We start from the raw sequence: 15,348 nt of genomic DNA, 5'->3' as shown, positions 1-15,348 counted from the left end.
GGCCAGCATGCTAAAAGCTTTCTTTATGACCCTATCTACCTGCGATGCTACTTTCAAGGAATTATGGGTTTGAATTCCCAGGTCACTTTGTTCAGCCGCACTCTTCAGTGCCCTACTGCTCACTCTAAGTACTGCCTTAGTTTGTCCTCCCAAAGTGCAGCACTTCACAGTTGTCTGCATTAAAGTCAATCTGCCAGTTTTAAGCGCATTTTTCCAGCTTGTTCAGTTCCTTTGATAGACTTCTTCACTGTTCTGTAATCTTGATGTCATGTGCAAATTTGCTGATACATTTTACCTCATTATCATCCAGATCATTGATATAGTTGACAAAAAGCAAAGGACCTGTGCGGTACACCACTAGTCATAGTCCTCTAGTCAGAAGCAACAATCTACCACCACTCTGACTTCTCCTAAGCCAATGTCTAATTTAGTTTACTACACCATCTTGAATGCTAAGTGACTGAACTGACCTAGCACACACAAAGTCTTGACTATCCCTAGTCAGTCTCTGTCTATTGAACCTACTTATCTTGGTTTCTTAGAATACATTCCAGTAACTTTCCCACTACTGATGTTAGGTTCAGCAGCTTATAATTTCCTGGCTTAGTCTTAGAGTCTTTCTTAAACAACAGAACTACGTTAGTTATCCTCCAATTCTCCAGTGCCTCACCTATGGCTAAGGACATTTTAAATATTTCTGCTAGGGCCACTGAAATTCATGTCATTAGTGTCCCACAGGGTTCAGTGGAACACCTTGTCAGGCCCTGGGGATTCATCTACCCAAATTTGTCTCAAGACAACAAACACCTCCTCCTCTGTAATTTTCTTATGGTCAATGACCTCATGGTTGCTTTGCCTCAATTCTATAGGTTGTGTCTATTTTATTCCTTATTATCCTTTTGTTCTGTAGAAACCCTTGAATTTCTCCTTCACCTTGTCTGCTACAGAATCACCTACCTTTTAGCCCTCTGATTTCCTTGTCAAGTATTCTGTTGAATTTCTTGCACACCTCAAGTACCTCATTTGTTCCTTCTTGTCTATACCTGCTGTGCACCACCTCCTTTTCCCTAGGCCTCAAGATCTCTCAAAAACCACGGTTCCCTAAACCTGGTATCTTTACCTTTTATTCGGACAGGAAGATATAAACTTTGTACTCTCAAAACTTCACTTTTGAAGGCCTCCCACTTATCATATACACCTTTACCAGAAAACAGCCTATCTCAATCCACAATTGCCAGATCCTTACTGATACCATCAAAATTGGCCTTTCTCTAATTTAGAATCTCAGCCTGAAGACCTAACCTATCCTTCTCCATAAATGCCTTGTAACTAATGGCATTGTGATCACAAGATGCAAAGTGTTCCCCTACACAATCTTCTGTTACCTACCCTGTCTCATTCCCAATAGGATATCTAGTATCACATTCTTTCTAGTCGTGACCTTTATGTAAGGAAATGTTGCTGAACACACAGGACAAACTCTATCCCATCTAACTCTTGTACAATATGTGGAAAGTTAAAATTGCGTACTTTCACAACATTGTTTCTTGCAACAGACTGTGATCTCTGTACAAATTCGCTCCTCTAAATCCTGTTGACTGTTGGGTGGTCTGTAATAGAATCCCACTAACATGGTAATTCCTTTGTTATTCCACCCCTTATAGCCTCAGTTGGCAAGCTTTCCGGTTTGTCCTGCCATGATGCCCCCTTCCCCCTTTAATCCCTCCCACTCGACCTTGTCCAAGACAATGGAACCCCCAGAACATTGAGCTGCCAGTCCTAGCCATCTTGCAACCAAGTCTCACTAATGACTACAATACCATAGTTCTATGTGCTGATCTACGTCCTAAGTTCATCTGCCTTTCCTATGATACTCTTTGCATTGAAATTTTCACGACTCAGAGTATTAGTCCAACCATACTCAACTTTTCGATTTCTGACTGTAGGCTTAACAACATCTTTCCCCACAACCTCTCCACTATTTACTCTTGTGCCCTGGTTCCCATCCCCCGCAACTCTAGTTTAAACACCCCTGTGTTTAAAAGCAAGCCTTCCTGCAAAGATTCTAGTCCCCCTCTAGTTGTTGTGCAACCTATCCCTTCTGTACAAATCCCATCTTCCATGGAAGCAAACTCAATGATCCAAAAATCTAAAGCCCTCTCTTTAGGCATGTGTTAAACTGCATGGTCTTCCTATTTTGCTTCACTAGCACGTGGCACAGATAGCAATCTTAAGATCCCAACCCTGGAGGACTTGTCCTTCAACTTAGTGCCTGACTCCCTGAACTCACTTTGCAAGACCTCATCATTCTTCCTACCTATGTCATTGGTACCGACATTGACCACGACCTCTGGATGCTCATCCTCCCACTTAAGAATCGAAGATTTCTCTGACCAAGTTACCCAGGAAGCAAGGTACAATCCGCGAATCTCATTCTCGTCCACAGAACTTTGTTGCCCTAAACAATGAACCCCTATCACTAGAGTTTGCTTCTTCTCCCCTTTTTCCTTCTTGAGCCAGAGCTGGACTCGGTGCCAGAGTGGTGACTGCTGAGACTTCTCTCTGCTACCTACGAAGTAGTATTTTGGATAATGGGAGGAAAGAGAAACAAAACACAGACACACACAGTCTCTCCCTCTCCCTCTCCTTCTCCCTTCCTCTTCCATCCTTCCTTCGATATCGCTAATGTGGGAAAAATATTCTGACTAGAATTCTTATATTTTACATACCTTTATCAGGTCATCCTCTGCCTCCTTTGCTCCAAGAAAAACAAGATTGGCCTGCCTAACTTCTCCCCACAAATAAATATTCTTTACTCTACAAATGCTCTTGTTTGTTTTTGTTGTTTTAGGTTCTTGCTAGTTACATAAATCCTGGAGGCAGCAGTTTATCTGGAGATCTAAGCCCTGGTGAAAGTCAAGGACAGAATAATAATGCTCTTCCCTCAGTACTTGTGGAGCTGCTCAGCCAATCCTGTCTTATTCCTGCCATGTCATCCTATCTGAGGAATGACTCGGGTATGTAACTGTGTTGTTTCATTTTTAGCAATGAAAGTGCTTTTTGTGTCATTAGTTTGGGATATTGTTGCTTAATGTTATTGTCACTGGACTAACATCTAGAGTACTAGACCATTGTTCTAGAGATCCAGCTTTGAACCCTACAAAGGCAACTGTGGAATTTAATTTAAAATGATTACAGAAGAGAAGATCATCAGATATTGTTAACCACAAAATTCCCAGCACCTTTGCAGAACTACTACTTTACTGTTGCATTTCCTATAAAAGACGAGAAGTCAAACTGCCGCTTAATACAACTCTGGTTGGGCCACATTTAGATTAGTATGTGAAGCTCTACCCATTGATCTACAGGTAGGATGTGGAGGCTTTGGAGAAGATGCAGAAGAGTTTCAGCAGGATGTTGCCTGGATTTGAATATTAACTATAAGGAGAGGCTGGATAGTTTTCTCTGTAGCATCAGAGACTTTTCTAAGGGTTGAAATGTCAGATTCTACAAGGCATAGGTTTACAGTCAGAAGGAGAAAATTTAAATCAGATTTGCATGACAACATTTCTTACGGAGAGAATGGTAGGTGCTTGAAATATGCTATCAGGTGAGGTGATGGACACAGATAAGATAACATTTAAAAGTCAGGGTATGTTGAGATTTTACTATTGGGCAGTTAATATATGATATTTAATATTTTGGACACAAGAATTGACTACAGCTGCTTGCCCACAATGGGTAAATTTGGAATGTAAATCTGTACAAGACTTTTCATTGTTTTCAATCTTAGGATTTTCACTTCCTTTCTCTTTATCTAAATTGAATAAACAAATAACTAATCCTATAGTCAAAAACACATTGCGAATTTGGTTTCAATTTCGTAAATTTTTTGGTTTGAATAAGTTTATTTTATCATGCCCTATAATATCTATTTCTTTCGACCCTCTTTTATGGATCAAGCTTTTCTTTTATGGAAAACAAAAGGTATAACATGTTTTCATGATTTGTTTTTAGATGATAGCTTTATGTCCTTTGAACAGCTATCTAATAAATATAATTTACCTAAAACCCATTTTTTTTTTAGATATTTGCAAATTAGAAATTTTTTGTATAATGCGTTAGTCTTTTCCGAAACTATGTCCATTGGACATTATGGAAAGAATTTTAGCTCTGAATCCTTGTCAAAAGGGTTTAGTAGCTGTCATTTATAATATGATCATGAAAATACAGCCAGATGTATCAGAAAAAATTAAGAAGGAATGGGAAGAAGAACTTCATTGTCTTATATCCACTGAGCAGTGGGAGAAAATTTTACTATTAGTCAATTCGTCCTCTATTTGTGCTAAACATGCCCTAATACAATTTAAGGTTGTACATAGGGCTCATATGTCTAAGGATAAACTTGCTCGATTTTATTCTCATGTTAATCCAACCTGTGACAGATGTCATTCAGATGTTGCCTCATTGACCCATATGTTTTGGTCTTGCCCTTGTTTACAAAATTACTGGAAAGATATTTTCAGTATTATTTCAAGAGTTCTGAATATCAATTTCCAACCGCATCCTTTTACTGCAATTTTTGGTTTACCAATGGTGGATAATAGTCGTTTATCCTCTTCATCTCGACGAATGATTGCATTTGTTACATTAATGGCTAGAAGATCTATTTTATTGAATTGGAAAGAAATTAATCCTCCAACTATATTTCAGTGGTTTTCTCAAACTATCTCTTGTTTGAGCTTAGAAAAAATTAGAAGTGTTGTTTTTGATACTTCAGTTAAATTTGAAGAAACTTGGAGACCATTTATTCAACATTTTCATATGAGTTAAATTGTCTTTTCCTAAACCTTACTTTTATTATCCTTAATTATTTGGATGGAGGTTCAGAGTTATTGGCACTACTGTATGTATTCAACATTATGCAAGGGCCCATGTTGGTTAGTGGGGTTTTTTCTTTTTGGGGTTTTTTTTTCTTTTTGTTTCTTTTGTTCATAAATACTATGAGTTTGGGAGGCTATATATATTGATTATTATATATTTGAATGTCTACTTAAACTATCAATTATGTGCTCTCAAACACTTTGTATTCATGTTTCATTTATGTTTGTTTAAAAATTAATAAAAATATTTAAAAAGAAAAGTCAAGTCAGGGTATGGTTGGGAGGTGTAAACCATGACGGGCATTGTGAGCTGCAGGGCCTGTTCTTGTGCTGTAATGTTCATGATCCTAAGGTAATCTGTTGTCTTTATGCAATCTGGCTTGTATGTGTCTTCAAACACCAATATGGTTGACTTTTAAGTGCTCAGTTCTGTAGCAAATGGGGATGGACAACAAATGTTGGTAATGCCAGTGGACCCAGTGAACAACTAGACTTTTAAAAATGAAGCTTTGAATATGAAAGATTCAAATTTTTACACCTTTTTTTTATATTGGCTGAATTATGATTGGTTTCTTCAGAGTGGTAGTGGTTAACAAGAAAATGCAAAGCACAAAGTAGAACTGTAGAGTTTTAATTTGATTTAATTGTCATTACATTGATTCATTTTGTCATGGAATAATGCTGTCTGAACCTACCATTTAACATGATGTGAGCAAGGCTATAATGCAGTTTATTGTGCACAGATCTTGCAGTCCAATTTAGGTGGATAAATTGAAACAGACTAAATAAATAGTAAACCATGTTCTGTGTCACAAATTGTAGTTCTTTTTACCAACTCTAGATTGTAGAATTGATAATTCCATTGTAGAATGTAAGTAGAAGCTTGCAATTTCACAGGTAAGTGACAGCACCATGGTGGGTGAGGAGGTGTTGCAGACCTGTCAGGTCATCACATTGAGTAAAATCAGCTATTTATTGTGATCTTTCTTTTTGCACTCTGCTTGCATGTTCTCTAGTTTTGTGGTAAACTGATTTAATAATATATAAACATTCTGGAAAGCAAAATGATGTAAACTCAAATTAGACAGCAGTGTTAAAACAAGAAGAAATTCAACTAATGTTTCAAAGCCATTATATTTTTCAGTTGACAGCACTTTGCAAAATGGCATTTTTATCCTACAGGCAAAAAATAAGTATTTTAAAATTTTCTGTCAAAACATTAAGCAATTGTAAAAGATGGTGTTGGAGTGCCAGAGACATAGCAAGATTTTTTGTCCCTGACAAACTATTCAAAAACCTAAATATATCCTAAATAAGAGAGACTCACTATATCTTATTTTAGCTATATCCTATTTAATAACATTTTGCAGGAATTGTAATAGTTTGGTTTTAATGGTGTTTCTATAGTTAACATTATAAATTGATGAATATTGCATAGTAAAGGACATGTATGCACATTTTGAATAATTTGGCATAAATGTTCTTGGTTAGGAATTTAATTCCTTCCAAATTTTGCAATAGTACATAACCATTTTAGAACTGCATTATGATTTAGATTTTGTTTGAGATTAGATTAACTTCAGAAATTATAATTCATCCAGATAAGTAAGAAAATCTCTTTATTATAACTCATTTCATTTTGAATCGATGCAAACATGGTGAAATAGAGCATGGAAATGGAGTAGGCCATGCTGAATTTGGGTGTTTCTGTGGATTACAGACATTAACTAATAAAGTAGCATGTCCAATTTTATATGCCATTGAAAAGAGAAGTATTTTCAATTAGCGTTATATACAACAAATAAACCAAAGTTCAATATATTTTGCTGCAAATTTGGAAGATATCCAGTAGTAAGATCAAATAATATCTGTCACTAGCTTATGACCCTGGGAAAAGTATCCAGCTGTCCATTCTATCTATGCTGCTTATCATCTTGTACATCTCAATCAAGTCACCTCTCATCCCCCTTCACTCCAAAGAGAAAAGTCTTGGCTCACTCAGCCTATCTTCCTAAGATATTCTCTTGAGTCCTGGCAGCATCTTACTAAATCTCATCTGTACCTCATCTGGAGATTTCACCATCCTTCCTAAAATGAGGCAACCAGGACTGAACACAATACTCCAAATATGATTCTGTCTACTGTTTTAAATTAATTTTACATTTTAATTTACTGTTAAATTATAATTGAGGTCAGCTAATCAATGCGGGGAGCAGTAAAATATAAAACTTGGCTTATTCTTCATTAAAAGCTTTTTCTAACACTTCATAAAACTTTAAAATGGGCAGCTGCAAATGTGAATAGAATCATGTACTATAGGCAGGTGTAGTAAAATTCTAAATTTTTAATATATAATTTTTGTAGTTTAGTGATATGAGGATAGGTTGAGCGAGCTAGGGCTTTTCTCTGGAGTGAAGGAGGATGTGAGGTATTTTTTTTAATAACTGATAGGGAACTTAAATAATTTTTTAAATAATTTGATAGGGAACAAGAAAGTGGAATTTTGTGACAGTCATTACAGCAGTTCTATCTTGTAGATAGTTGCCAAAGATATTTTGATCTTTTCTCAATCAGATTTTAGATCAAAGAACTGATTATAGGGTAACGCAACATCGAGCAAATATACTTACCGTAGTTAGAAAGTCATTTGGTGTCCACAAGGATTAAATCATTTTGTGTATCGATTTCTGTAAAAGTTTTTTTTTGTTCAGACTTGTTAAGTATGCCATTTCAGTTTCTTAATACTACATGATAGCATTTGGTGCTTCCTCTTTATGCAGTGTATGTTCAAGCTTCTGGTTTTATTATTCCCTTGCATTGTATTTTGGCATATCTGGTACTGTTGTCGCCTGTACACATGTATAATTAGTACAGTTATTGCTAATATACTGGAAAAGTAAAAGTCATTAATAAAGACAGGAAGGCAGAGGGAGTGGCATTACTCTGTTGGTATAAAACAAAATCAAATCATTATAAAGAGGAGATATAGGGTTGGAAGATGTTGAATCATTGTGGATAGAGCTAAGGAACTGCAAGGGTTAAAAGACCCTGATGGGAGTGGTATTCAGACCCCCAAACAGTAAGGATGTAGTCTACAAATTACAATGGGAGATAGAAAATGCATGTCAAAAGATCAATGTTACAATAGTGGTGGGGGTTTTCAATATGCAGGTTGATTGGGGAAAATCACGTTGCTGCTGCATTCCAAGAGGGATTTTCTGGAGTGCTTACGAGATGGCTTTTTAGAACAGCTTATGGTTGAGTCCACTAGAGGATTGGCTATTCTGGAATGGGTGTTATGCAATGAACCAGAATTGATTAGAGAGCTAAGATAAAAGAACCCTTGGAGGCAAGTGATCATATGATCAAATTCACTCTGAATTTGAAAAGGAGATGCTGAAGTCGTATCAGTATTGTAGTGGAGTAAAGGAAATTGTAGAGGCATGAGAGAGGAGTTGGCCAGAATTAATTGGAAAAGAACACTGGGAAGGATAAGTCACCTGGACTAGGTGGTGTACATCTTAGGTTTCTGGGGGGGAAAATGGAGTATATTTGGATGAGGCTGGACTGACCTTGCAGCACTTTAAAAGCCAAGAACCAAATCTGGTGATTAGGAATACCACAAATACCAGGGATCCCCACTCACATTGCTCTCCACTCTGATGTGGAGATATGTGCCACTTTATTTGCTGGATACAGTTCCAGCCCTTCAAGCCAAGCTGCCCAGCAACCCCTGATTTACCCCTACCCTAATTGTGGGACAATGTACAGACCAATTAGCTATCTTTGGGTCAGTGGAGGAAACCGGAGCACCCAGAGGAAACCTACATAGTCACGAGGAGAACATACAAGCTTCTTACGGACAGCGATGGGAATTGAACCCATGTCGTTGGTGCTGTAAAGTGTTGTGCTGATCATTACACTACTGTGCTGCCACTTCTTTATGCGGCTGAATCTATAAACTCTAGAACACCCTATCCCACAGCAGTGTGGAAGTACCTTCACTAGCAGTATTGCTGCTGCTTAAGAAATTAGCTTACCATCACTATTGTGTTAGTAAATGGTGACCTTTCCAGTAATACCCATGTCTGAAAAGTAAGATTGCATTTTCTTTCACAACGCAGTCTCCCTCCAGCCACAATCTCCTCTTCTGTCACCACTGTATCAGTAAATGCAGTGTTGTTTCCTATCTTGTTGCTACTATCTTTGGCTGCTGCAGTCTATTCCTTGCTGTTACCACCCTAATATCCCTAACTCTTCTCTGCTTTTGTTTTCATTTTGTTACAATCTGATATAATTACTCGCCATCAGTTTTATCCTGGATTTTGGATTTTCATTCCTGGCCTCTCCAATTTCAGAATCTTGTTATACATTAAATAGCCTTTCAAATTTAAATTCAGTCTACTCGTGAATGTTGTGTTCTTTCTGTACTTTTAATATCATACATATCCTCTTCTGAAAGGGCAGTTTGCTTCTTAAGCACCTTAGTCTTTTGAGCTTTAGAGATTCACTGAGGTAGCTCATGCCCAAGGTTGTCCTTTGCATGCAAGATTTCTCAACATCTGTGTGTACAGCAAGTTATTTGCAACACTGGTTTACACTGGGCTTGCATTTTCTCAGTCTTTAAAACAGTTTCATCAGTGATCTTTGCCAAATTAAGAGTAGGAGTTTCTCACTGGATTTTTGTAAAGTTCCTTGTCAACCAATAGATAAGAAGTTATTCTAAAGAATCTGTCCCCTGATATTTTACTTTTAAAATTGCTCATTGTAATGAGAGTTCCTCATTTGTATTGGGTTTTACAGATTGTTTTATACACAGTCACTTTTGTATCTTAATTTGTTCTTCAGTGCAGCCTGAAAACCTGTAGTAGAATATCGAATTTAGATACAATTACAGATTTAATCAAGTCATTGTTGATATACTGAAAGTACTACAAGATTCATTTGAAGCATTAGCAGAGTGTCCATTGGTTATTGTAATTGATGGTTATTGTAAGCAGCTTTGCTACATCCATTTCGAAAGAACCATGTGTGAAATACAACTAGTATTTTAACAATGTTTAAACATAAAAAAAGTACATGCTGAAAAACAGAAAATGCTAGAAGTAATCAACACATCAGGACCTGTCTGTAGGAAGAGGAACAAATTTAATGTTTCAGTTGTAGCTTGTCCTGCTGAGTATTTCCAACACTTTTTTAAACAATACTTATTTAGGCCAATTTGCCATGAAGGTATTAAATAATCAGAATTGTTTGAAAGTTGTACATTATTTAAACGAGTCACTAAAATAACATGCACATGGCATCTTATTTTGCAGAGTCCATTTTGTTTGTCCTGGTTGCTAATCAGGATTGTATTTGATGAATTTGATCTGCAGTTTAAATAACCTTGGATAAAATGGATATGTTTGATTTTTGTTTTCTATTTTCCAAAGAACTTTTTGGCCAGTATTTTTTTTTAAATAACATGCATAAAATGTTGGAGGAACTCAGCAGGTCAGGCAGGATCTGTGGAGGGGAATAAGCAGTTGATGTGTTGGTCTAAGACCCTTCATCAGGACTGGAAATGAAGTAGGAAGAAGGTGGGAGAGGAGTAGACAGAATCTGATAGAGGATAGTGGACCATGGAAGAAAGGAAGGAGGAGGGGCATCAGAAAAAGTTGAGAAAAGGGTAAGAGGGGAGCCAGAATGGAGAATAGAAAATGAGAGAAGAGGGAGGGAGAGAAATCAATGTCCATGCTATCAACTTAGACTTCCAAGAGGAAATATGAGGTGTTGCTCCTCCAACCTGAGAATGTCTTCATCATGGCGGTGTCTTGTTTCAGAATATTTACATGACAATGTTGGAAACAGTCGCCAGAAATAACCCGTTCACCTTAAAGCCTACTCCAGTGTTCATCAAGATGATAAATGATCTTCTATCCTAGTGTTATCTTCGTGCCTTATGTTGCCTTAACATCCACAAATCCCCACTTTGAATGAAGTCTGGCCAAACTTTCAGAATCCTCCTTGGTTGAATTATCATTTACCACCTCTGCTAAAGAAATTTCTCCTTGTCTCTCCTAAATTGCCTATCCTTTATTGTCAGATGATTCCTTGTTTGACACTCATCTGCTAAAAGAAATCCATGCTGCATCCATTCTCTGTCTTTACGAACTTTGTAAATTCAGTGGGAGTTCCCTTCAATACACTGCATCCATTGGCTTTTTATTTGTTCAACCAAGGACACAATGCAAACATATGTCCTTAAAGAACTCCAGTAAATTAGTCAAGTATGATTTCTCCTCTCATCTTTGTGCTAAATCTGCTCAAACTTATGATTTGCAAGATTTTCTGCCATGATGTTCTTCACTGATGTCTTCCCTCCTACTAATGTTAATCTACCAGGTCAGTGATTCTCTGTTTTCTCTCTCCCTTGCTTCTTCCACCCTGCAACCCACAGTCACTTCCAAAATTTACAGAACCTTGAAAAATGATAAGAAAAATGTTCTCAGTCATTACCTTTCAAAATATTAAGATGCAGAACATAGGGATCCTTAGTTTTCCAGTTTTCTTTTCAAACTAAAACTTATTTCCTTCAGTTCCTTCTTGTTAAACACTTGCTCCTCTGGTTAATCTGACAGCCTTTTTCATGAGAATGGAATGTCTCGCCAGGCACTTAAGATTGTAGGTATACATGGCGAAGGAATCTTCAGCATGCTTTTCCTACTCATCAACAGCCTGATGAATAGTTGCAGATCATGTTATTCAGAGCTTAAATACTCAAAGGTCCTTTAATGAAGCGCTGAAGGATTACATGGCATTGACATTGAGTTGAGATTTTTTTAAAGTATTTACTAATGACCAATTCAGGCTGAAAGATCACCTGATGGCTTAGGATGGAATGTGTAGGTAATTAATCACAAAACATTCTTGTTAATTTGTACAAGTGAATTTGGCACAGGCCTTGGTGAACATGTAATTATGAATGTTCACCTTTGCTGGTGGTAGTGATCATTTTCCACCAGGGAAGGCTCACCAATGTTGGGTTTTCGTAATTCCAGATTTGTCGCACTTCAGATCTTTTCACAACTGCTGCTGAATTTGGCATTGTGTATTGCTAAGGCACAGATATACCACTATTATGCCAGGACATCATATTGCCAGGCTTCTGAACATTTTGCTCTTTTGAGCATAATTGATAATTAATGCTTAATAATTACTTAGTATTCTCATTGGGAAGATTTTATTTCTTTTGTAAAACCTTTGCAACATTATAAATTCCAATAATTTTTGACTACAAGGTTTTGGCTTGAGTTTATAACAATAGTTTTGGAATTTAGATTTTGTTAACATAACTGGTGTTCATTAGACTAACTTTGAAGCCACACAGAATCTTGAAAAATAAGGAGGTTCAATGTTAAACTTGTCCAACTAATGCATTGGAGCAATCATCAAAGTCAATTGAATATTTAATTGAACAGCCAGAAGAAGATAGCAGCCATTGGATGCAGGGAAATTGAACAGGGATTCAAATTTGGCTTGTCCACAGAAGGCAGAGGGTGGTACTAGATAGAGTATATTCTGCCTGGAGATTGGTGATCAGTGGTGTTCCACAGGGATCTATTCTGAGGCCCCTGCTTTTTACAATTTTCAGAAGTGATTTGGCAAGGAAGCGGAAAGATGGGTAGCAAGTTTGAGGATCACAGAAGAGTTAGTGGTGTTGTGGATCGTGTTGAAGTTTGTTCTGGTTTACAACAGAACATTGATAAAGTTGGAGAGATGGGCTGAGAAGTGGCAGATGGAGTTCACAGAAGACTGAAGTGATGCACTTTAGCAGGTCCAAATTGAAGGCAGAGCACAGGGTTAATGGCAGGATTGTTAGCAGTGTGGAAACAGAGATCTTGGGGTCCACATCCATAGATCCCTAAAAGTTACTGAGCAAGCTCATAGCATGGTTAAGAAGGTTTCTTGTGCAATGACCATCATTATTCTGGAGACTTGAGTTCAAGATCTGTGTGGTAATGTCGCAGTTCTATAAAACTCTGATTATTCCACACTTGGAGTATTGTGTTCTGTTCTGGTTATCTCGTTATAGGAGCGATATGGAAGCTTTAGAGAGAATGCAGAATTTACCAGGATGCAGGATTCTTGAATCACCAAGAGTTGTTGAATCAGTTGGAACTGAAATATGATCGTTAGGTTTTTTCTAATTAAATGGGATAAAATTAGCAGTATCACATTCCTCATAACTTTTATGTGTCCTTTTATCCTGTTCTACCTCATTGCAAAGGGGTGGTATTATTTTGTAACAAAGCCATTGGGATTTTCCTGGGAATTTTTTGTTTTGCTTGTGGGTGGAAAGAAATTAAAACTGAATTTTGAAAGGTTTCATAATCTTCTTTTCCCTCTGCGGTATTGGTGCTGACACTAGATTTTAGTTATCTGTCGATCACTTTTATTATAACTGATTTTCTCTTCAGTGTAACAACACTGCTCTGTTTTTCATAAGTCTTTGCTTGTTTTCACTTGGTTCTGATGCCCAGTAGGTTTTCCACACTTGTATAAAATGTTAAGTTGTCCACAAGTGCATTCCTCCCTGTAAAACTGGCTTAAGCAGCAGCTAATTAGAGCCTTCATGCTGTGCTAAGGATTTGTGCTTTTTAGTATGCATCGCCTTGGCTGATAAAATATTTGTGTACCGGTACTTCATTCAGTTATAGTGGACCCTGCAGGGACTAGCAATAAAGTTCATTTTGCAAAGAATATTCAAAATCTTGTTTGTAAATGGCCAATCATCATTTTCATGAACATTATTTTTGTGGTACTTTCTTGTTTAAATAGAGATGTAATGTTATTCATATTTGAATTCATATGGGAATATTTAAGAATTTATTATACAGAAGGTTAGCTTACTGAATTCCATTTGATGGGTATATTCCATCGGCACTTCTTCTGTTCTAATTTCAGTGCGCAGACATAAAACCAGAAATTATGGTACTGCAAAACAGCACTCTTATGAGAAGATACGAGGTTAATGTTTCTGCTGTTTGTACTGCTTCAGCATTGCATTAAGGAAAATCCTGAGGAATTGATGTCTTTTTACTTGGCGGACCTGACTAATTTATATATGTCCAACAATTTCTGTTTGAAATTTCAAGAATTTTTTTTAATACAAATGCTTTCATATGTCATATTTGTTGCATAACCTGCACTAAATGTCAAATGTCAGCACTTGCACAAAAAAATGAAAGATAAAACTGAATTAGAAAATGCTGGAAATAACCTGTAGCAACTGTGGAGAGAAATGAGTCAGTGTTTGTTTAATAACCTTTCATTGTGATTAGTGATAAGACTTTGTCAAATCTTCAAGTTGAAAAGATAAGATGGCCCCCTTCTTCACAAATGTTGTTCCACTTGTTGATATTTCCAGCATCTCAAATCTTTCTTTTTTAATAAGATTAAGGGGGTGGGGGCTGGTGACGGTGGTGAAAAGCTTGTGAAGCATGACACTATTGAGAAAATAAATCAATAGGCCAAGAATTTCAAATTTTTCCAATGCGTGAAGTATTCTTCGGACATTTACAACAGGAAGGTACTGAATGTACTCCAGTCAGGAAGCACCCACAGAGGAAAAACTGAAAATGCAGGTAATAGCATTTACAACCAACTAGACCTGAAAACTAACTTTTAGGAAATCTTGCATAAAGACTCCCAAGTCCCTTTGCACCTCTGATTTTTGAATTTTCGTTCTGTTTAGAAAATAGTATACGCCTTTATTCTTTCTACTAAAATACATGACCATACACTTCCCTACACTATATTCCATCTGCCACTTTGCCCATTCTCTTGATAAGTCCTTCTGCAGACTCTGCTTTCTCGACACTACTTGCCCTTTCACCTACGGTATCTTTATATTGTCTGCAAACTTGGCAATTCCGTCATTTAATTGCTATCAAGTTACCAAAGCCCTAAAGTCTGGAGTTCCTTCATTAAATCTCCTTTTCCATGTTCTACCTTTAAGACAATTGTTAAAACCTTCATCATTAACAAAGTTTTCAGCCATCTATCCAAACATCTCCCTAGCTGTTTTTTTGTTTTAAAATTCCATGCTGTTGTATCAAATTACATTGTATAAGGTGAGCTAAATTGGCTACCCTACAGTTTAATCCTGATATTTTCTGCTGAGATCCCAATAGTCAATATCAATTTCTTTATCTTGTTGCTTTGGAACGGTTGGACATTATTGCTTTGCTGAAGTTTCCAAGACATTTTCAACGTTGCTTCCTATTGTTTCACCACTATTCAAAGAGTAGGTGTATTTTTCCTCTTGCTCTTTGCCAAGTCCTCCAACTCTGAGCATTTTCTAATCTCCCTCCTCTTCTGATTCTGCAGTCCCTCTTGGATTATCATGAGGGTAAATCTTTTGAGTCAATTAATGTCCTAACTTAGAAGATGTAATAGTCCAACCTCAAGCATTGAGGTA

The 15,348-nt window shown here is 37.0% G+C and overlaps 1 protein-coding gene across 9 annotated transcripts in view; it reads left to right on the top strand.

The window, feature by feature from the left end:
* birc6 (baculoviral IAP repeat containing 6) overlaps positions 1 to 15,348 on the top strand; it is a 246,679-nt gene that overhangs the window by 186,373 nt on the left and 44,958 nt on the right. For all 9 annotated transcript variants that reach the window (XM_073050528.1, XM_073050534.1, XM_073050532.1 and 6 more), the window contains one exon: positions 2,852 to 3,017. In XM_073050528.1, coding sequence (XP_072906629.1) covers positions 2,852 to 3,017 — 166 coding nt within the window. The remainder of the gene's footprint in view (positions 1 to 2,851; positions 3,018 to 15,348) is intronic.

Source organism: Hemitrygon akajei, chromosome 7 (assembly GCF_048418815.1).
Source record: "Hemitrygon akajei chromosome 7, sHemAka1.3, whole genome shotgun sequence".
Lineage (NCBI taxonomy): Eukaryota > Metazoa > Chordata > Chondrichthyes > Myliobatiformes > Dasyatidae > Hemitrygon > Hemitrygon akajei.
The sequence above is the reverse complement of the archived record's forward strand: the minus strand, read 5'-3'. Positions and strand labels throughout refer to the sequence as shown.